The sequence below is a fragment of the Salvia miltiorrhiza genome, chromosome 7, assembly GCF_028751815.1.
Source record: "Salvia miltiorrhiza cultivar Shanhuang (shh) chromosome 7, IMPLAD_Smil_shh, whole genome shotgun sequence".
NCBI lineage: Eukaryota > Viridiplantae > Streptophyta > Magnoliopsida > Lamiales > Lamiaceae > Salvia > Salvia miltiorrhiza.
In genome coordinates this window covers 57,240,289-57,264,126 of record NC_080393.1, presented here as the reverse complement: position 1 = coordinate 57,264,126, position 23,838 = coordinate 57,240,289, and the positions used below count along the sequence as shown (strand labels likewise).

At 33.9% G+C, this 23,838-nt stretch overlaps 2 protein-coding genes, 2 long non-coding RNA genes and 1 other non-coding gene across 5 annotated transcripts; 4 read left to right on the top strand and 1 right to left on the bottom strand.

Moving 5' to 3' along the window:
- Positions 1-644: 644 nt before the first annotated feature.
- Positions 645-1,483, top strand: LOC130995076 (leucine-rich repeat extensin-like protein 6). The gene has a single exon (XM_057920223.1). It carries the CDS (start codon positions 764-766, stop codon positions 1,364-1,366), a length of 603 nt encoding a protein of 200 aa, XP_057776206.1. The 5' UTR covers positions 645-763; the 3' UTR covers positions 1,367-1,483.
- Positions 1,484-4,587: 3,104 nt separating this feature from the next.
- LOC130995074 (uncharacterized) lies at positions 4,588-6,346 on the top strand. Its single transcript, XR_009092037.1, has 2 exons — positions 4,588-4,968; positions 5,974-6,346. It is a non-coding gene; the product is annotated as an uncharacterized LOC130995074 (long non-coding RNA).
- On the bottom strand, positions 5,091-8,843 carry LOC130995073 (uncharacterized). The gene is made up of 2 exons (XR_009092036.1): positions 6,440-8,843; positions 5,091-6,310 (listed from the first exon to the last, which is right to left on the bottom strand). It is a non-coding gene; the product is annotated as an uncharacterized LOC130995073 (long non-coding RNA).
- Positions 8,844-16,053: 7,210 nt separating this feature from the next.
- On the top strand, positions 16,054-16,160 carry LOC130996325 (small nucleolar RNA R71). The gene has a single exon (XR_009092509.1). It is a non-coding gene; the product is annotated as a small nucleolar RNA R71 (small nucleolar RNA).
- A 4,410-nt stretch (positions 16,161-20,570) lies between these two features.
- Positions 20,571-21,179, top strand: LOC130994480 (uncharacterized). The gene has a single exon (XM_057919523.1). The coding sequence runs from the start codon at positions 20,571-20,573 to the stop codon at positions 21,177-21,179; it is 609 nt and encodes a 202-aa protein (XP_057775506.1).
- Positions 21,180-23,838: the final 2,659 nt, after the last annotated feature.

The following is a 23,838-nucleotide window of genomic DNA, read 5'->3' as shown; positions in this document are numbered from 1 at the left end:
TCTTAGTTTTATCATGAGTTCTCTTGATCAATAATCTGATACTCCCTCCGTCCCACGAAGCATGACTCAGTTTCTTTTTTGGTCCGTTCCACGAAGCTTGACCTGTTTCTTTTTTTGTCAAAAAATTCACCCTTTATTCACCTTTTCACTTTTTTCACCACACGTAACACACAAAATACCAATTTCTTAATTTTCGTGCCGAAAAGAACTAGGTCATGCTTCATGGGACGGAGGGAGTACATCAAACACATAAATAACCTCAAATTATTTAGTTATTCAAGTTTATAAAGCCTACAAAATACTCCCTCCATCCCATGAAACTTGAGCAGTATTTCTTTTTCGGTTGTTCTCGCGAATCTTGAGCATTTTTTTATATGGTAATTTTTTTTTCTTGATTCATATTTTTATTGTTTCACCTACCACACTTAATACATAAAATACTGGCTTTTTAAAATATGTGTCGAAAAATATTGTTCAAGTTTTGCGGTACCGAGAAAACATGCACTTATAATATTAACCTTGTTTTTAAGCACCTAAGTTGTGTCCTTACTATCTATTCTTTGAAATTTGATACTCCCAATACTAATGGCTCGAAAGCCACCCATTAAAAATAAAATCACACACTTTACTAAAAGGCACAAGAATAACTGGATTTGTGTCCATTACACTATTCCTAATGTCCCATTACACAACATTATTTAATTCCTAACCCAAAAATGCTTTCTATATATTCATACTTCCAAAAAAAATCCCATGAAATCAAATGAAGAAACATCCAAGAACCCTAGCAATATTCATGGCAAGAAACTACAACACACTCTCTCTCTTCATCATCATCATCTCTCTATCAATCTCCAAATCACACTCCCAAACAAACCTCCCATCTCCAAATCTACTATGCATTAGTGATTGCGAAACATGCCCCGTCATATGCTCTCCGCCGCCATCGCCGCCGTCGCCGTCGTCGCCGCCGCCAAGTCCAAAACTTACACCGCCGAGTCCTAAACTTCCGCCGTTGCTGCCGCTGCCGCCGGAATCTCCACCGGCGCACCGCTACTCGCCGCCGCCGCAGCCATACTACTACTACACTTCTCCGGCGCCGTTGTCGTCACCGCCGCCTCCTCCTCGTTCGAAGCCGCCTCCGCCGTCGTACACTTCATTGGGAGGCGGCGCCACCCCTACGCCGCCGCCGCCGCCGCAAGTTTACGCGTACAATCCGGGCGGCAACACGGCGCCGGGGCGCAACTTCTCTTACCCTTACTATTATTTTTACGCTGCTAATGCTGCTTGTGGTATTAATATTCCATATTTTCATGGGAGTTTTATTTTTGTGATCATCTTTGTATTTTTCACAAATTTTGTATGAATGTTAGGTGCATTGACTATATGTAATTAGTTTGTATACTATAAAAAAAATATTAGGAGGGGCATATGTTTTGTTGAAAAAAATTATTCTAAATTAATATTCATGCTTCTAGCAAAATAGATTGTATGAATGTGGGGCATTTTAATTTTTTGAGCAAATGAATGTTGTGCATTGATTCTATGTAATTAGTTAGTTGTGCACGGATCCCCTGCTGTGCACAAAAACAATGTAAATGGGTGATTTAGTGTTTTTCTTTTTTGTATTTTTTTTAAGTTATATACTCCTTCCGTCCCGCGAGTCTTGACACATTTGGGTTCGGCACGGAAATTAAGGAGTTGTAGATTAGTGTTTTAAGTATGTAATTAATAAAGTATAAAATTGATAAAGTATGAGAGAGAATGTAATAAAAGTGATAAAGTAGGAGAGAGAGAATATAATAAAGGTGATAAAGTAGGAGAGAGAAGGTAATAATTATTGCCAAAAAAGGAAACATGTCAAGATTCGTGGGATGGCCCAAAAAGGAAAACGTGTCAAGACTCGTGGGACGGAGGGAGTATTTATTTTCTTCTTGTTTTTGTGCACAGCACCATGCTGTGCACAGCAGAGGATCCATTCCCCACAAAACTATCGGTTTTTATATTTTGAAGAAATGCTCAGAATATTCATGCTTCTAACAATATAAATTCGTTAATAATCAAGAAAGACTATAATTATTTTTATTTTTTGTATTAATTTATTTCTCATTCGTTAATAATCAAGAAAGACTATAATTATTTTTATACATACCAATTCATAATTTATATATTATATATACCAATATATAAAACTAGTGCATAACCCGTCGAAATTCGACGGGAAAGTATTTTAAATTATTATTTAAATTATATGATATTATTTTTATATAAATAATTATTTATATATAAATTATTTTTAAATTTACTTAATTTGAGGTAATATAGTTAAAATTATATTAATTTGAATCATATTCCTCAATTAAATGTTAACCTTTTGTTAGAATAATAAATATTATTTTTATATAAATTTTTATTTAATAATGTTTGGAAAAAGGTATTGATATTGAAGATTTTATTTCATCTGAGCATCATCCCGTCTAAACCTTGTAGGATCATATTATCATCTAAAGCCCGTAAGACGACAACTAACGTTTGAACATCAGACTTTTGAGTACCATCTCGTCTAGACCTTAAAATATAAAAAATGAACTGTTATGCGTCAAATTTTTTTAACATCACTATCTGGAGCTTTAAAAATCAAAGTTGACTCGGGAGATTGTATGATTTGGAGCTTCTAACATCATAACTAACTTGTAAACATCATTTTGTATGGAACTTGAAAAAATCTTGACAAACTTTTATGCATTATTAGTTTCAAATATTATAATTGGGTTCCAAGAATCATCCTGTTTGGAGTTAAAAAAAAAATATAACTTGTGAGTATCATCTCATTTGAACTTTGAATGACCACAATTAAGTTACAAAAATTATCTCGTGTGTAGCTTCAAACATCATCTTGTATGCAACTTGAAAAATCTTGACAAATTTTTGTGTATTATTTCATGTGGAGCTTGAAATATCATAATTGAGTTTCGAGAATCATCCCATTTGAAATTTGAAAGAATAAAATTGACTCGTGAACATTAACTTCAAATCTTGAGTTTCGAGCATCATTCCGTTTGAAAATTGAAAGAATAAAATTGACTCGTGAACATTATCTCATTTGAAGTTTGAAAGACCATAACTAAGTTTTGAAAATCATCTCGTGTGTAGCTTAACAAAGTTGATACGAAATTCAAATTGTATTAATTTATTTAGTAATTTAATTGATTAATTTTCATAAAAAGTCTATGTTGAATCCAAATTTTATTTTTAAAATTTTATACAAAATATATTATTTTATAATCAAATTAAATTGAAGAAATAATTTACTTAATCAAACCAATTTCTTTTTTCAAATTAAATTAATTAGACCATGTATTTTATTAAATAAATTTGATCAAATTAAATTGACAAAGCAATTCAAATTGTATTAGTCTCAATCATTCCGCCAATTAAATGTAGATTTTTAATTTGGAGAGCAAGAGCTTCTTCTTGTATAAGTTTTATTTTGGTGAAATCTTATAAAAAAAGAAAAAACTCAATGTGAAATGAGGTGATTTATATGAATTCTTCACTCGATTGAGATTATTATAAATTTGATACATGATTAAAGACGATTTCTAATATATTTTAACATCATCTCCTCTATTATTCTTTATCTCTAAATTTTTTATTTCTGCATTACTAATTTCATAATTTATCTATCTATCTATCTATCTATCTATCTATCTATCTATCTATCTATCTATCTATTATTATTATTATTATTATTATTATTATTATTATTATTATTATTATTATTATTATTATTATTATTATTATTATTATTATTATAGCAATGGGCGAACAGAAACAAATAAAGTTTGTAGAAATGAAAAATATATTTTTCTTCCCTATATAAATAAAATGTACGAATTTATTTTATAAACAATAAAAATAAAATTTTAATTATTTTGATAGACGTAAAATAAGATTTTGTTTTAAAGTAATCAGTTTATAGAATTTGTGCCTTATTATGCAAACATGTAAATCAATGACTGGACCCGTTTATAATTTACATATACGTGCATGTCTCAATTCAAACTCAATTTAAAATTAATTTTATTGCAACATATACTTATAATATGTACGCTTTTGATAAATATAAAATTAATAACAAATATACATCTAATCACTAACATTCAATTAAGATCATTTATCGTATATAGATTATAATTTTTTTCTTATTAGATATGTAAATCTAATTTTTATCTAGAAAAAATAAATAATAAAATTTATTAATTTAGATTATATGTAATGTTAATATTATTATATATATACATTTATTATGATTAATGAATCTTTATATAGAATGTAATAGTTAATTAATTAATAAATGATGAAGATTATATATGGTAAATTTTGAAATGGTGAGATTTTAGATATGCCACATAGGTTAAGGCTTAATCCTATTATATAATAGATGCGCTGGACATAATTCAATTTGAAAAAGCAGCAACACAATTTACCCAAAAAAATGCACTAATTATTTTAACAATATTAATTATTTTATTTTTATTTCATTTCCAGAATAGTATTATTTTAATTGTATGACCGTGGCAGAAATGCAATATCACAAACTTAAATGGCCAAAATCTCAACACTAGCCACTATCCCATATAATCCGAAAAATTATCAATTTGACCCCAGATAAAGTTTTACTTTACCAAAAAACCCACCTCACGCGATTTTTTTTTTAACTCCGATCTCTCAAAAGCGGCGGCAATGGGTTTGCCGGAATCCATACGGCGGAGGACGGCGGCGTGAGATCTTCTCCCGCCGACCAGCTGCCTTTATGTCTCCGAACTCCTCTTCACTCTGCACCGGCGTCTCTGACGCACTCGGATTGCGCCTCTCAGCCGTCGGAATTCGAGATGCCGTTTGCAATTTCCCGCGCTTTCATCGCGGCGGCGGACGCATTGCTCGAGAGCGAAGAGGAGGTTTCCGGTATTTTACTTTGATCCCTCATTTTGATATGAGTTTCTGATTAGTTTTGATCTGAATCTATTGTTCAATTCAGATAAATCATATTTCAATTTTCGGGAATAGAATGAAAGGAACAATGAATTGTAATTGTGATTTGAAAGATTCATTTGGATATGCTGTGAAAAGCAATAGTTATTGGAGGTGAAAACTACTAGACTTTCATCATTTCCACAAACAAGAAAACTCATGACTGCTAATCAATTGTTGTAAAAAAGAGAAGGGGAGAAAAAGTAACAATAAATTTATTGCTAATAACTAAATGGAACAACACTGCGAATGGTGATTCCTACATCTGAACCCCCATTGTTTCTATGAGGTTGAAGATTAAGATGAATTCCTCTGAATCTTGAATATTTTCTGCACATTTGAAGGCTTGTTTGTGAACCCTACATTGTGATGATTTAGACCAGAGGCTTCTCTTTGAATATTTGATAAACTGGCAAAACAGTATGCAGAGTTTTCATGGTGTTGTTAACTGAAGAAAACGATGATGCTTCAGACAGCCTCGCTCGTGATTTCATCCTTAAGATAAGCGAAGAAGGCTCTTTGTCGAGTTTTCTTGATCAATGGCTGCCTTGTGAGGATAGAAGGCCAGTCTTTTCTGTCACAGAAATGAAGCATAAATTAGACTGAAGCATCATTTTCAGACAAAGAAGATAGGCCCTGCATTTCTCTATCATTATTTTCTCTTGAGTTCATGGTGGAGACGACATAGCAGATTCGCGTATTTGATGGTCTGGAACAGAGGAGTAGTTGATAGTATGATACGAATCAAGATGAAAACTGCTGCACTAATTATATGCCCAGAAATGTTCACTTTTGTTTATGGCTGTAAAGTTTGTATATGCTATGCAGTGTGTATATTTAAGAGTCTCAACTGAGAGACAACACATATTTGTTGCAAGCAATTCATCAAGAAACAAAAGAGCTGAGTTCTAAACGAATTCGACCTGTTCATCTGTGCAGGTAGCTATTCATCATCGTGCAACTGCTACTCCGGTCTCCACAGAAAGGAGAAGCCATCGCCATCCTCATGTTTGCCGCCTCTTCATGTTGGCTAACTGCAATCTTTATGCATATAAACAGCTCTCTTAAGTGAATCTCGCCCTCGTCTGCAGTTGAGGCAACCATGCAGCATTAGATCTGAGACGGGTTAACGGAGAAATTAGATTATACAATGAAGGGATTGGGACTAGCAGAGATGAATAGGAAGTGTTTTGGCACTACCTTTTTTAACAGTGAAAAATGTGTGCTTTATCTTTACTGATCTTGTTAAACATCTTCATTGTTAGCTTTCCTTCAACTTATGCAAACATATATAATGTTCTGTCTGTGTCAATCAACCTCAATCAAGTTACTCATCACACACACACACACTATGAATCTCATATGTAACAGTCACAATATATTAAGTGCTTTCATGATGGCTTACCAAGAAACCACAATACCATCATCTACAAAGAAAGGTAAAATTTTGAGGAATCCAAGTAAAAGCAGATAGCTGCAGGCAGCAGATTTTATAGTTGCAATTAGTTAAAGAGAGCAAAGAAAGCAAAGCACTATTCAGGAACATGGCTATATGAGGTTAAATTTAGCATGATTGATAAGATACATAACTAAATAATTTTATACTCCAATTTCCATTTTCAATTGGATATGCATCATGCAAAACTAATTCAAATGATAGAGATTATCAAGGTGATCCATGAGATATATTCCAAAATTTCAATTCGTGTTTGGCTGAGCTTATAAGCTCTTTAAAACAGCTTATAAGCTCCTTCAAAGTGTTTGGCAAAAAATAAACTCTTAAAAAGATTATAAGCTGTTTGGCAAAATAAGCTCCTAAAAAGCTTATAAGCTGTAAAATTAAGCTATAAGAGTTTATAAGCTCTCAAAAAAATAAGTTCATCTACCCCAACTTATTTTCTTATAAGCAACACTCATTTTACAAAAAATAATTCAACTATAATTTTTTATTTTCATCATATATCATTCTAATTTCATTTTTTCTTCAATTCTCTCGCACCAACTAAAAATTCTCTCTCTAGCTTATAAGTTCAATATAACCAAACACTTTGACAACTTATAAGCTCTTAAGAAGCTACATCTTATAAACTCTTATAAGCTCTGAGAGCTTATAATAAACTTAGCCAAACACCATCTAAACAAGGGATTAACCTTACTATTTTAACCTATGTAGAATAATCCATAAGGGTGCGTTCTCTTTGATTGCAAATTTATCATGAAAAATGACAGATACAAATTTTTTCACCCTTTAAATCCATCTTTCTATCCTCACTTTCTACAAAATGAATTTCAACATTTCTTCTTCCTCCTTTTCACTTCAAGAAGAAACAATATTATCACGAGATATTTGTGTGATAATATTATCCCTCCTTATAGTGAAAAAAAAAGTAAAAGAAATGGTGAAATTCTTTATTATAGAAAAATGAGGGAAAATAACTTTTATATCCATACAACAAAGAGAACACATCCTAACAATAAACACCCCTTAAAACAACAAACATATATATCAAATAAAAAACTGTTTTCTTTATTTACACACACAACAAAATCTGCAAATGAAAGGTATAAATGATGTGTGTGTGTGTGTGAGTGCATAAATAGACTTAAATGACCTGATCAAGCTAAGTAGAATTACTGATCTTGCAGTGTTACAGCTTGAAATACACATGTAATAACAATTACATATCCACATATATTGATCACTTTTAGATCTGTAATAGAAGAAATTCCTCACATAAAAGCACTACATCTCCATTCACCACACACCACAAATTATCACAAACTTAGAAATGAGAGAGAGAGAGAGAGAGAGAGAGAGAGAGGCAAAGCAGTATACTATATCATGTCAACATCTTCTACACTGACAGTGGAGCAAAGGATGTTTGTGAATTGTGATAATATACAAAGGCAAAAAATAATGTAAAAAATAGTCAAAAGAAACTGAGTTATAAACTAGACCAAATTAAATCTCACTTAAAACTTGCATGAAAAATAATAAACCTCCATAATCCCTCAAACAAAAAATATATAGTAAATAAATATAATATCCCCCATTTTCAAGAACACAATAATAACTCCCCACTAGACCACTTATTATAGAAACTAATAATGTCAACCTTAGTCTGCTGCAAGAAAAATTGCAAAAACAACACACTGTTTGAATTTGATGCAAGATTGTGACTAACATATTTATGTCTGAGTGGACCTTTGATTTCTAGAAACACACACACAAATGTGATAATTATCAAGAAAATTAGCATAATTAAGAGAATTATAGATCAATTAGCACCTACATAGAAACAACTCTCTAGATCTAAAATTCTGCAACACCTCAAGAAACCCTAACTCTTTGAATCTGCCCTCAATTTAGCAAAAAAGATGCAAACAGATAAAAACATATCATCACCATTCACCATCAAAACTGCACAAAAACAAGATTGCATTTTGTGTGTGTGTGTGTGTGTGACAGAGAGAGAGAGAGAGAGAAGTGGTGGGGTGACAGAGAGAGGGTGAGCACACATAGCTTCAAGCATGTAGAAAGATTCATGCAAGAAAACACCATGTGTGCTCACTCTCTTCTGTCACCTCCCTTACCCTTATAATTAATCCAATTTGAATCACTTCCAACACATGGGATATGAAGAAATCTCAATCATATGTATGTGTTTGTGTGTGTGTGTTTTGTGAAGAAGACAGAAAAGGAGAAGAACCCTAAATCTGGAAACCCTCAAAATTAAAAAGAGAAACAGTAGAAGATATGATGTGGTGGGAACTGTTCCATTAGAAAAGGAAGAGTGCTTTTGATTTTGATGTGTGGAGAAATGATAGTGGGATTGTCCCTTTTATATAGGAATGGAAAAATTTCCCAACTCTTTTTTTTTAACGGTGGGAATAAATGTGTGGGTTTATCTTTTTATGGGCTGGTTGCTGACACTCTTATTATTTTAATTTGCAACTCCCAATACAAATACACACACTTATACACGCATTCTGCGTGTTTTATTCAAAAATTCTTCTTCAATCTTGAGAATGCCATGCTCAGAAAATAAACAATTTTTCCCTTATACATGCGCTATAAATGAGTGTCTTATCTTCTTCAATCTTGATAATGTCAATATTAATCATATATAGAGTAATGCTAAACAGCCACATTGTGGCTGCCCACAATTTACTTAAGTAGAAAATAATTTAATTTATTTAACTTATTTTTTAAAATAAAAATAAGATTTAGTCATTTTATCATATTCTCTACATTATAGTAATTTTTTGATAATTTTTTTATTTTTGTTAAAAAATAAATTAAAAATAAAAAATGCAAAAAAAAAATTAAAAAAATAAGTACAATATAGAGAATATAATAAAATAACTAAATCATATTTTTATTTAAAAAAATAAATTAAATAAATCAAGATTATCCTTATTATATTAGTGTGTGGGTGGCCACAATGTGGCTGCATAGACTTATTGAATCATATATCATGCTCCCCTTCCTCCCTAAAAATTGTGACCCTACTTCGTCCTCGAAAATCGTAATTCAATGATGATGATATAAATTTTAAGAACAAATATGATAGTTATGTTTGAGTGGAGATTGGGTTCCACATCTTTTTATAAATAACGAGAAAGAAAGTTTATGGGTCATTTTCAAATAAGGAAAGATCACAATTTTCAGGGACATCTCGATATAGTAATAAGTTCACAATTTTCAGGGACGTAGGAAGTATTTTTTACCTCCATATAAAATACTCCCTCCGTCCCGCTAAAGTTGGCAACATTCGTTTCGGCACGGAGATTAAGAAATTGAGTGTTATATGTTTTAATAGAGTGTGGCCTACAATTGTTGACCAAATTAGTGAGTAATTATTGACTTAATTAAAGTAATTTTAGCATTTTTAGAAAGTGGCCTACAATTGTTGACCAAATTAGTGAGTAATTGTTGACTTAATTAAAGTAAACTTTTGCCATTTTTAGAAAGTGACCAACTTTAGTGGGACACCTAAAATAGAAATGTTATCAACTTTAATGGGACGGAGGGAGTAATCATTTTTTGTCATTTTAAAACATTCATAAAAATTAATTTATGTTTATTTTTCTCATCCTAGACCCCTTTTTCACTTACAATACAATTAATTATTATTATTAAGTGGGATTCATTCTTCACTATTAACACTCAACTATTTTTATTAAAACTTGTGTTGTCCTTTTTAGGAGACTAGGACTATTTTTTTGTGGACGATGAGAGTACTTCCTCACTCTCAATTGTATAAATTTATTTTTCTTTTTAATATTATAAATTAATATATAGATTATTTTTTGTAAAAAGTGATGTATTTTAACTCATTTACTATATACCTTATTTAACTTTTTAATTAATTTTTTAGCATTAATAAATTGTCAAATAATAAATATTTCCATATTAAAAAAATTACTTGTATATTTTTTGCATTTTTTTAATATTTGTATAAAATTGAATCATTCAATAAAATTGGGACAGATCTAGAGAGAGAGTAATAATTTTATAGCAAGTAATTAAAATTTGTAATGTTTAACTTTGAGAGTACACATTCAACTATTAGGTGTATTTATAGTTTATATTTAATTTTAAAAATGGTGCATATGCAGGTAAGATATGATTGGAGAAATGGGGAATGATGGAATTTGAATTAAGGTCTTTATTGCTTGAATTTTCCACCAAAACGTGTATGTAAGATAATTAAAATCAAGGGGGTTTTTTAATAAATAAATCACGAAGTATTTTAAATTTGTAATTTTAATGTGATTTTTTAAGTGTGACAAATTAGATTATTACACCTTTTTAATTTTTATAATTTTATCCCTTCATTTTTTTTTTCCGATCACCAAGATGTTGAATTGAAGCTTACTGTTCGCTATTATTTTCGCTACGCCGCAAGTGCACGGTGTAGTTGCAATATAGGGAAGCAAGGTCGTATTCCACAAGGATTAGTAGTCAAATTCTAGTGATTACCTTAAGTCATTATGCTAGAGCTATTTAAACTAAACAAGGAGGTGAATGATTTGATTAACTAACAAATTCAAAGACAAAATAAGAACAATCAAACAAAGTGGATTAATTAAGTGATGAAGGTGGTTTAGGGATTAGGCATCGATGGATTAGCAATGGACTTCAAATTAGCTCAATATTAGTCTTGATATTCCTATTTATCTAGAGTGATCTCCCCACTAGTTCTAGCCCCCTCCCGGACGACTAAAACGGTATATTACGGGTCATAGTTGCCGTCCCCGGTCAACTTCTAACCTATAACTCCCAAGAGCACAAATGATCGGTATACTCTCACCCAACTCTCAACCTCCCGGTTTATTGAGTCAATATGTTTCAAGCTCCTAATCTATTGTGATTATCCTCTCCCGATTCAAATCATAAATTAGAAATGCAGAGAAAGTGGCCAACAATCCATACAAGAATTAAAGCTAGGGCTTGAAAAGATAATAACAAGGAAATAATCAAGACATATATTAAGCATAATAATCAATCTCTTACATAATCTACTAGCCTAACCCCCAAACCAATGGGGGATTTTAGCCTACCATGTTCACAAACAACATATTTAAATCAAAGAAATACATATATGAAAGAGAGAGTAATGAGTGACAAATCCTATTAATGGCCTTTCTTGAATCTTCTCTCTTCTTCAATGCTTCTTCAAAAGGTAGGTGTGAGCATTAATGGAGGTTAGGGTTTGTGTAGAGGATTGGGGAAGATGGAGTTGGTGTGTGTGATGTCTCATGTGAGAAAAGAGGGGAAAAATGGAGTTTTGGGCTAAAAATCACGTCTGGGCCCACCAAAAGGCGGATCCCCGCCTCTTCCCCGCGGTCACGGCATGAACCGCGGTTGAAAACGCGGCTGGAAGCAGGGGAGGCCGCGGTCATGGGCCGCGGCCGCGGCTCGGACCGCGGGTGACTGTCAAAAACGTTCTGGACTGCTCTGAAGCAGAGGCCCGCGGTCGGGCCCGTGGCCGCGGCCCGGACCGCGGGTTACTGGGCAATTTTGGAGCAGAGGCCCGCGGTCGGGCCCGTGGCCGCGGCCCGGACCGCGGGTTCCTGGGCTTTATGCGCAGTCCGCTTGTTCGGCTCCGTTCTCCCTCGTCCGGACTCGGATTTGGTCGCCGTTTGCGCTCACGAATTCCTATCGAGACGTACTTCAATTTCATGTCTTCAAAATCCTCCAATTAATCCTTGATTTTTCCTGAAATTACTCCAAAACTACACCAACACATCAAATCTTTATAAAACTAAATATTCGGGCACAAACAAGCATTCACAAGCAAAACATGAAGGGAAATGACAACAAATCATGTGGAATTGAGGTACGAAAACCATGTTTGTCAACCCCCCCAAACTTATAGCGTTGTTTGTCCCCAAACAACAAAGAGAAGAGAATTAAAAGGTAACAAACATGTGAGAATGAATTAGTGTCATTTCAAGGGCTTCAATTTTTTTTCAAAATATTTCACTAGTGTATCACAAGTAGATATGCATTTCAAGAAGTCACAAGTGATAGTAAGTTCAACATTATAGCCTCCAAGCTTGAATCCTCACAAGGTGGATGTTTCAATGATGCACTCGACTCTCAAGTGTTTAGAATGGACGTGTTTACACTCAATTCGAAACAATGCATGCAATCTACCATAGGCTTGCCATTTGTCCTAACTCTCTATGCTTCAATGTGTTATAAATAGAGATCAAAAAGGGCTTTCATTAGGTTGTAATGAGGGCTCTTTGGTAAGGTGAGTAGTTTTTTTAGGCAAAGTGACTCATCCCACAATCTATCAATCACAATGAACAAATCAACTTCACCATTTCTCTTTTCTAATCAATCAAAAAACCAATATCCCCACATTTCTTCTTTTCACCCTTAGTGATACTTATCATGATATGATTCAAAAGGCAAATCACTCCCCTTTATGCTCTTTTATTCTCATTCATTTTCATTTCTTTTTCTTTTTTTTTCTTTTTTTTATTATTTTTCTTTTTAAGCTCATAGGGGACTAGTGATTTTCACTCAATCAAAGCTTGATAAGCAATTTCAATCATTTCCCAACCATTTTCATCAAAGCAACCACCAACAATCTAAGTTCTACCCTTTTATCATTAGTTAATTCAAAGAAAGGCTACGAGGCACAAATGGGGTAAACTAGGATCATATGAGAATTTGGACACAATTTGAGTTAAGTGGCTAACAAAGATGGCCTTAAATCACTTCAATATTAACAACACATCTACTTTTATTTTCAAGAGAGGACTCATGGCAAGTTCTAGAGATCAACACACATGCTCAAATGATTTACACTCAAGAACAAAATGAGATTGTAAATGTATGACAATCAAAGGCTCAATTCTCACAAGCTCATTTCTTTTTCAAGTTCTTGGAGTTACAACATTTAGCTCATTGTCACAAGTTCAAACTCTACATGCAAAATCAACATGTGATACTCAACAACTTTTTTTTTTTTCAAAAACAACAATCATAAGCCCAAAAACCAATCAATTCATCATCACAATATTTGCTACAATTATCCCAAGCAAAACAAAAACAAAAAAATCAACCCAACTAACTCTCAAGCTTTCATTTATTCAACAATAACAAAAACAAGACAATAAAACTAAACCAAATAAAAACAAGTAAAACAAAAGATAGATGAGACAACTAATCCATCTTTCCCCTCCCCCCAAACTTATTTAACACAAAGTGGAAATGAGTTTGGAGGAAAAGAGAATGAGAAGTTGTCTCGGACTCACAAAAAAAACTAACATAAAAAACCACACACATATAAAAATATATACATAGATTAATATATAAATACCTATGTATGTGTGTGATTATTGAACTTGCAATAATTAAAGGGTACCTTGTTGGGGTGCCTCCCAACTAGCGCTTAGTTTAACGTCGTGAGCTCGACGTCTTCACGATGGTGTCATGGCTCGGGGATGGTGCCAATGAACACTTCAACTTTTGGTTTCAAGGGCAAATACACCTTGATTCTTTCCTTCTCAACCACAAAGGTTCTTCCATCCTTCTTTCTCAATTCAATTGCTCCATTATTGAAAACCTTGTTGATTTTGAAAGGACCCGACCATTTCGATCTTGGCTTTTCCGGAGGTAGTGATTGACGAAAGGTGAGGAGAAGGACTTCATCATCGGGTGCAAACTCCCGTTTGTGTATCATCTCGTCATTAGCACTTGTTGTCCTCTCCTTGTAGAGGCTTAACTTCTCAAATGTGTGATACTCATCTAACTCATTGAGTTGGAGTACACGGTCTTGCCCCATTGGATGTATCTCATTCTCACCAAAGAATGCATACTTCAAGTGTGTGGGGAGAAGCTTCAACTCCAAGCTTGGAGATTTCTCCTCTCCCTTTTCTTTCTTCAATTTTTCCTTCAAGTTGATGCAAGGTTCGATCACTTGCATCATTTTGCATTCCTCCATTTTCATTCTTTCTTCCTCATCTTTGTGCTTGGGAGCTTTGTGGATTGAGAAGGTAACACTCTCATCATTCACTCTCAATGTGAGATTGCCCTTTGCAACATCAATTAGGGCCCTCCCCGTCGCCAAGAATGGACGTCCAAGGATCAAAGGTACATCAATGTCCTCAACCATATCCAACACCACAAAATCCACCGGAAAAATGAATTTGTCAACCCTCACCAAGACATCCTCCACTATCCCTTTAGGATATGAAACGGAACGATCCGCCATTTGCAAAGTAATCGTGGTTGGCTTAATGGTTCCTATTTCAAGCTTGTTGAAGATGGAGAGAGGCATCAAATTTATGCTTGCTCCCAAATCACACAAGGCCTTTCCAAAACGACCATTTCCAACATCACATGGGATAGTAACGCTCCCGGGATCCTTGATCTTGATAGGTAGCTTCTTTTGAAGAACGGCACAACATTCTTCGGTGAGGTTGACCGTCTCAAATTCTTCCAATTTCTTCTTCTTGGATAGAACTTCCTTGAGAAATTTTGCATACTTGGGCATTTGTTGCAAAGCTTCAACAAGGGGGATGTTGATATTCACCTTCCGAAAGATTTCAAGGAATTTGGAGAACTCACTTTCCACATTCTTCTTGGGAAGCCTTTGAGGAAAGAGAATTGGTGGGCAATAAGGAGGTGGAGCTTTGTACACTTCCTTCTTCTTTTCTTCATCATTTTGCATTTTTGAAGAAATGCCTCCATCATTGCTCTTCTCTATTTCAACCATGTCCTCCTCTCCCAAGCACATCTTGGACTCTTCAAAGGTTGTCTCACCTAGTATGTTAATAGCTTTGCAATGCTCTTTAGGGTTTACAATTGTGTTGCTTGGAAATTGCCCTTGTTGGCGTTGATTGCTTAAAGATTCGGCAATTTGTCCCACTTTCATCTCAAGCATTTTCAATTGGGTCGCTTGAGCCTCCAACCTTTCATCGGTTCTCGTCATGTGGGCTTGAGTGACCGTCATGAATTTCATTAAAATTTCTTCAAGGTTGAGTTTCTTCTCTTCCTTGATCATACCATCGCTTATCGCAAATCCGGGTGGTGGTTGCAAGAAGTTGTTGGGATTACCATAGGCAAGATTTGGGTGGCGATTTGTTTGAAATCCTTGATTGTATTGCCCTTGCCCTTGATACCCTCCTTGGTGTTGAGGATGAAAGTTTCCAAAGCCTCGATTATTGTTAATGTAGTTCACATCCTCAATATTAGTTCGTTCCTCCACTATAGGCTCCGGCTTTGATGTGGACATAGCATCAATTTTGCTATTCATAGCGGTCAATTGAGCCGTCAAAAGAGCTATCGGATCCGAGCTTGTTGTAGCCGCCACCTTCTTCAAAATAGTCCTCTCCCCCGGAAATTGGTAGCTATTTGCGGCTAAATTTTCAATGATGTGGGCGGCCTCCTCGTGGCTCTTCTCCAACAATGCTCCATTGGCCGATGCATTCATGTCTCTTTGCATCTCACCACTACACCCGGTATAGAATGAGCAAATAATGGTGTTTTGATCCAAACCATGGTTGGGACACTTCCTTATCATCTCTTTGAATCTCTCCCAAGCTTCATAGAAGGTCTCTCCATCGAATTGATGAAATTGGACAATGTCCTTCTTCATCTTCATTGTCTTACTTGGAGGGAAGAACTTGATAAGGAACTTTTGAGCCATTTTCTCCCATGTAGTGATGGAACCAATCTCCAAAGATTGATACCACGTCTTGGCTATGCCCCTTAGTGAGAAGGGAAAGAGTCGGAGTCGAATGGCATCCTCCGGGACTCCATTTATCTTGATAGTATCGCATATCTCCAAGAAATTGCCGAGATGTCCATTCGGGTCATCTTGAGAAAGACCGGCAAATTGATTTTGTTGCACCATGTTGATGAGACTCGCCTTGAGTTCAAAATTGTTGGCATTGATTCTTGGGGCATGCACTCCCCCTTGTTGGACCACGGGTTGGAACATATTGCTAATAGGTGGTGGTGGTGGTGCATTCCTTCGAGCCTCTTGCTCATTGATACGCCCTTGCATAGCCTCCAATTGTCTTTGGAGTTGGAGGATCAATTCTTGATTTTCCATCATGTTTCCCTCCATTTCTTTCTCTCTTCTTGCTCTTGCTTTGTTGTGTCGGCAAAATGCTTCAACCTCAAGGTTAATGGGTATAAGAGGTGCACCCTTAGACCTTGTGTTCATACACTACCTACCAACCAAAAAGAAACAAAGAGTCAAGACACAATCTTAAAATTGAAAATAAAAATAAAGCAAGTAAAATGTCCAAAGTAGTTAAGCACAATGATTCAAAATATCACAAGTAATCAAACTAAACTAATCCCCGGCAACGGCGCCAAAAACTTGTTCGCTATTATTTTCGCTACGCCGCAAGTGCACGGTGTAGTTGCAATATAGGGAAGCAAGGTCGTATTCCACAAGGATTAGTAGTCAAATTCTAGTGATTACCTTAAGTCATTATGCTAGAGCTATTTAAACTAAACAAGGAGGTGAATGATTTGATTAACTAACAAATTCAAAGACAAAATAAGAACAATCAAACAAAGTGGATTAATTAAGTGATGAAGGTGGTTTAGGGATTAGGCATCGATGGATTAGCAATGGACTTCAAATTAGCTCAATATTAGTCTTGATATTCCTATTTATCTAGAGTGATCTCCCCACTAGTTCTAGCCCCCTCCCGGACGACTAAAACGGTATATTACGGGTCATAGTTGCCGTCCCCGGTCAACTTCTAACCTATAACTCCCAAGAGCACAAATGATCGGTATACTCTCACCCAACTCTCAACCTCCCGGTTTATTGAGTCAATATGTTTCAAGCTCCTAATCTATTGTGATTATCCTCTCCCGATTCAAATCATAAATTATAAATGCAGAGAAAGTGGCCAACAATCCATACAAGAATTAAAGCTAGGGCTTGAAAAGATAATAACAAGGAAATAATCAAGACATATATTAAGCATAATAATCAATCTCTTACATAATCTACTAGCCTAACCCCCAAACCAATGGGGGATTTTAGCCTACCATGTTCACAAACAACATATTTAAATCAAAGAAATACATATATGAAAGAGAGAGTAATGAGTGACAAATCCTATTAATGGCCTTTCTTGAATCTTCTCTCTTCTTCAATGCTTCTTCAAAAGGTAGGTGTGAGCATTAATGGAGGTTAGGGTTTGTGTAGAGGATTGGGGAAGATGGAGTTGGTGTGTGTGATGTCTCATGTGAGAAAAGAGGGGAAAAAATGGAGTTTTGGGCTAAAAATCACGTCTGGGCCCACCAAAAGGCGGATCCCCGCCTCTTCCCCGCGGTCACGGCATGAACCGCGGTTGAAAACGCGGCTGGAAGCAGGGGAGGCCGCGGTCATGGGCCGCGGCCGCGGCTCGGACCGCGGGTGACTGTCAAAAACGTTCTGGACTGCTCTGAAGCAGAGGCCCGCGGTCGGGCCCGTGGCCGCGGCCCGGACCGCGGGTTACTGGGCAATTTTGGAGCAGAGGCCCGCGGTCGGGCCCGTGGCCGCGGCCCGGACCGCGGGTTCCTGGGCTTTATGCGCAGTCCGCTTGTTCGGCTCCGTTCTCCCTCGTCCGGACTCGGATTTGGTCGCCGTTTGCGCTCACGAATTCCTATCGAGACGTACTTCAATTTCATGTCTTCAAAATCCTCCAATTAATCCTTGATTTTTCCTGAAATTACTCCAAAACTACACCAACACATCAAATCTTTATAAAACTAAATATTCGGGCACAAACAAGCATTCACAAGCAAAACATGAAGGGAAATGACAACAAATCATGTGGAATTGAGGTACGAAAACCATGTTTGTCACTTACGTGGATTTGTAAAGACAACGTCATTTTTATGAGGCCTAAAAAACATTCGTATAATTTCAATTTTTTTTTTTTAATTATAAAGAAATTGTATCATGTATCTGCACCATAATTTTCAATATTCAGCAATTTTATTGTAAACGTCATCGTAACATGAATATTATGTGGAGAACTAATCTAAGTAAACTCCAACTCAACAATTTGATGATCGAAAAAAATTGGAAAGACAGAATTGCAAAAATTAAAAAAAAAATGGTGATTTAATCCGCTACTCTTCAAAAATCGCGTTAAAATTACAAATTCAAAATAGTTCGTGATTTATCTACCAAAACCCCCAAAATCTATGAAATACATTGTGTTTTCAACTAATTAAACTTGAATAAGGTTATGAATCACTACTAATGTCTATTAATTTAATTTATAATCTGGATTCATATAATTAATACTAAAAGTGATAATATTTGTCACATCTTTCTTTTGCTTAAATTTTTTCGTACGTTCATTTGTGAACACTAGTTGTTTGTGATGTGTATCGTGTATTCTTTTTATTTGACTTAAATTGAATAAATGCAATATCAAGTAGATGAAAAATAATTATTATCCGTCTAGTTGAACTTTATATTTTTCTATTTACAAATATAAGCACCAAGCGCTCAAAATAGTGATATATATATATATTTATCCAATCAATTGTTTATTATTATTATTATTATTATTATTATTATTATTATTATTATTATTATTATTATTATTATTATTATTATTAACTCGAATCTTGAACATTTAACATAAATATTAATTATTCTTGTTGGACTGGACCAACATACGGGGCTATGTACACACAATTATTATTATTATTATTATTACCCATACAATAAACTCGAATCTGAAATATTTAATATAAATATTAATTATCCTGGACCAATATATCGGAGCTATGCACACACAATTATCATTATTATTATTATTTCAAAGAAAAACAATGTCATATTTTGAAGGTTTGTAAATCACAAACGAGAACAAGAAAAAATAAAATGATGAAAATTGGGAAAAAAGTAGTTAGGTGTTGTCTTGAGCGGTCATAAATTGAAGTACACCTACCGATGCATTTAGTAATTCTAAATCATTTACTAGCCAATTGATATAATGCTGCTTCTGTTATTTTTATTTATTTCTTTTTTTGGAATTATCTGCTCTGACACTTTGGTCAACTCATTCAATGTTTATGTGGGCGTGACAATTTGTTAATTTAGAATTTGTCGACCCTTTCGAGAAAGATCAATAAAAGCCCTAGTATGAATTAATTCATCATTGATCAAATCAAGATTATATATTATCCTCCCATAATAAAAAGAACAAAAAAAATATTATTCTAATACTGATTAAAGTGTAAAATAAGTCAAAAGTGAATAGTTCCATTTTTTAGTATGCTCTTTTTATTTTCTGTTTTCATGATTCAAGCTCAATATATCAAGCCCTAATATTAGATGGAAAAATATTATACAATTTGCTGGTTTTGCCTATCAAAGCAAATCCAAAAGAGTTCTTTTTAATTTTCTAGAATGTGTGGTTTTAAAATATTCGACGAAGTAAGATTTAATTTACATCCATACACTATTATGGGCTAACATTATCCACTTTTTGAGTATATACGTGTTTGACATTTCTATTGAGATTTGGTGTTTCTATCAAACACCTATCCATTAGTTATAACAAGAATATTGAAAATGATGATTCTTATAAGATAGTGCAATGTACAAACTCTACCCACTTGTGATAAAGATATATTTATTCTGTTAATATGGATTTTCCATAGGCGTGTTTGAATTAGGGAAACATGATAAAAATAAATTAAAGATAACTTTTTTGGGTCTTATTGACATTGTGTGTGTGAGTTGTATTTTTATTTATTTTATGGGAGTTATATATATATAGGGAAGGGTTATCGTGAAAATACTTACTAAAAAAAAATATTTCAATATATGAATTTTATGTAGAACACGTATGATTTCATTCAACAGGGGTTACGAATTGTGAAAAATAAATTTTTTTTACCTTTGGGATTCGAACTCAGGACCACGAATTCATCCAACAGGGTTACGAATTAACCATAGATCTTGATGATCTAAGGGCTGAAAATTGTTTATATTTTATATTTTAAGAAGTGTTTTTATTTTAGTCCTTCCCTATATATGGAAAAAAGTGATGGATGGAAGTGGAATGCATCTCCAAACGGCATGTTCTCCATCAAATCGGCTTATACTACTTTGAGTATGACAGCAACCGCAAATCACAGTTACAGCGAGAAACCGGAATTCACTATGATCTGGAAAACACCTGCGACGCAGAAGGCAAAAACTACTGCCTGGAGAGTACTCAAAGGGAGGATGGCAATTTGTGATAATCTCCAGCGCCAACAGGTGAACATCTCAAGCTCGGAAGCAGTTTGCGTTTTATGTAAGACGCATTTGGAAACCACAGAACACCTGTTCTTTACTTGCCAAAATTCTGTTGATATTTGGAATGACGTTCTCAATTGGCTCGGTAAGAAGACGGTTCTTCACCACAAGGCTAAAGATCATTTTCTTGCTTTTAGAAGCATCGGGGATAAAGAGGAGGAAAAGTTTTACTCTGGAATTTGGATTTGTATCATTTGGTGTGTGTGGAAAGGAAGGAACGAAGGGAAGTTTAATCAAGGAGTGTGGAACAAAGATAGAATTGTGACAGAGATCAAATCTAGACTTTGGGGATGGAAGGAGGCTTTTAATTTGACGAATGCGTCCCCAGATTTCAGATCTTGATTCATCAACGCTGAGAGCTAGAGCGCAGATTTCAGATCTTGCTTGCGGATAGTCTGGGCTTTTTTTTTTTTTTTTTTGAAGTTTTGTGTTTTTGTTTGTTGATTTTCGGTACTTCTGGTACCAGTGGTTGGGTTATTTAAATTTCTTTTCCTGATATATATATATATATATATATATATATATATATATATATATATATATATATATATGGTCATTTACTTAATTTATAGCTTGATTGTTGATTCATGAGTATATTAGTTAATTTATTGGCATATATATTATGTTTCATGATATGATCATATATATTTTGTATCTTTAACCAACAAAAAAAATCGAGACTTTGAAATGTACTGATTATTTTAGATGAACTGGCGATTCGATGGTTATGTTAAAATAAAGTACGAAAATTGAAAAATGATTGTTCTCCTTGGTGAGCTGCATGCCATGCTCGTCGTGGTGGGTTTTTGCTTATCGAATGATGTTGGTCCCGTGGTTCTTTACTCAGACTCATTTTTGGCGATCTCCAATTCTCTGTATGATGATCTTTTAGATGCTTTTTCTCATGCTCGTGATACTGTGATTTTGGAGTTTTTTCATTCTCGTCGTGAAGCTAATAGAGCGACTCATGAGCTAGTTCAATAAGTTTTATCTTTATCAGATGTAATGATTTAGAAGTTGATATTTCCCCCTGACTTTCGGATATTGCTCTCTCTGGTTTAGAGTAATAAAAGTTTCCTTTTCCCCTAGAAAAACAAAATTGTGAAAACTGATTTCAAAAATATTTCAAAGAAAAAAAAATAATTAATGTACTCGAGAGTTCAATTAAAATTGGATTTTTAAGTTCTCAACACAAATGCACTCGAGTTTTCTTGTTGTTATAGAGTTTATTTAAAATGCTAGCGTTTAAATATTTCTTGCTTGTAATTGGTCCACGTGTAATCGATAAGATATGATTATATATTTCTTGCTTTTTATTGATCCACGTGTAAATTACAGTATATCAAGAATAACATTCCATTCCATCCATGCATATGTCTATTATTTAAACATATTATCAAAATTATCTTAGACAATAGGTAGAAAAGGACAAATTGAAGACTATTTTCATCATTGGTGAAGAAACTATTACAACTTGACGTATGTTTTGATTAATTAGTATTTATACATATCGGTTTCCATGTGAAATGAGGAAAAAGTAAAATAAATCCTTCATTTCGATTTTATACTTTAAATATTAAATATAGGTTAACTAATTACGAACCATATACGAATTCACATATTTTATAATTTGATAATAAAATATAAATATATAATTATTTAATACGATATTGAAATTTGACTAAGGAAAAGGTCTCGTATTTGTATCCCGTTGCACAATAATAAATTTAAAAAAATCTCTATGTATAAAACTTCGAATCGAAGTAATCACAGAATAATCCAACATCAGTTACCATTATAATACTTTTATTAATATATATTTGTGATTTGGGGAAGAATATGCTCGCCCACAAAGAGGAAAGTGAAATAAAATAATATCAATGAATGAATGAGTGATAAATATAATAAAGAAACTTTTTTTATTCTGCTTGACTTTGGATGTACATCGAACCTTTCCAGAAAATGGCATTTCACTTTTTCTCAGTTAATAAAAAAAAATTATTCCCAATTTTCATATTTTATTTCCAACGTCGATTAATATGTATAGTGGATTTGTGCTCTTCTCTTTATATATACAGTATTAAAATAACTAATGGGATGACGACACTTATTGTAAACTAAATAATGAAAAAAAAAAATCATTATATTTGTTGACTTCGTATGCTTTTTTCTTGCTCTGAATTTCAATGATGTTTATATTGGACTGGTATTAAATCAGTGTTTTTTTAGAGGGTATTAACTATATCAGTATTATAATTTAGCGTCAGTTTGATTTTATATGTTCTCGCCCCGTTTTACGTATTAAGTATTTTCTGTCTTCTAATTACATGCACCAATAAATAAGAAAATTCACGTTAGTGTGTGCGTGTTTTGGCCTAGTAGAAGGAGAATAATGCCTAATCACAAAAACTCATGTGAAGTCGATTTTATAGTGAAATCGGCTTCACAATGACACTACTTCAACATATAAATGACACTTTATTTGATTTCACCATAAAACTAGTTTCACAAGAAACCACCCAATGCCCAATACTTAAGGTTTTGGATTCGAGTTCTCCATCGCACGATATTTATTTATTTATTTATTTATTTATGTAAATTTATTTTAAAAGAAAAATCATATTTGTAACATTATTAATTACGTGATAAATGTGTATATATATAACTGGTGAGGGCAGTTCTTACCAACACATATTTTGAATATTCAGTGTGCGGGTTCTAACCTGGTTCTGGTGAATATTTGATGTTCACAGACTTTGTTCTTTCAACTCCACGTTCTTCTTACGGGTGCGGGGTTTTCTTTGTTCCTCTTTCTCTCTTTCTCAACGGTTATATATTTTGAATGGGGGTGTTGAAATCGCTCTCTCTTTTTAAACATTGAATCCGGTAAGATATTTTAAAACCAAGTGAGTTAGAAGACTGTCATTCATGCTATTTATAATGTGCATGATTTAATGGCACATCAGTCATTTCCCAATCAGAATATGGAGGGGCACTTTCG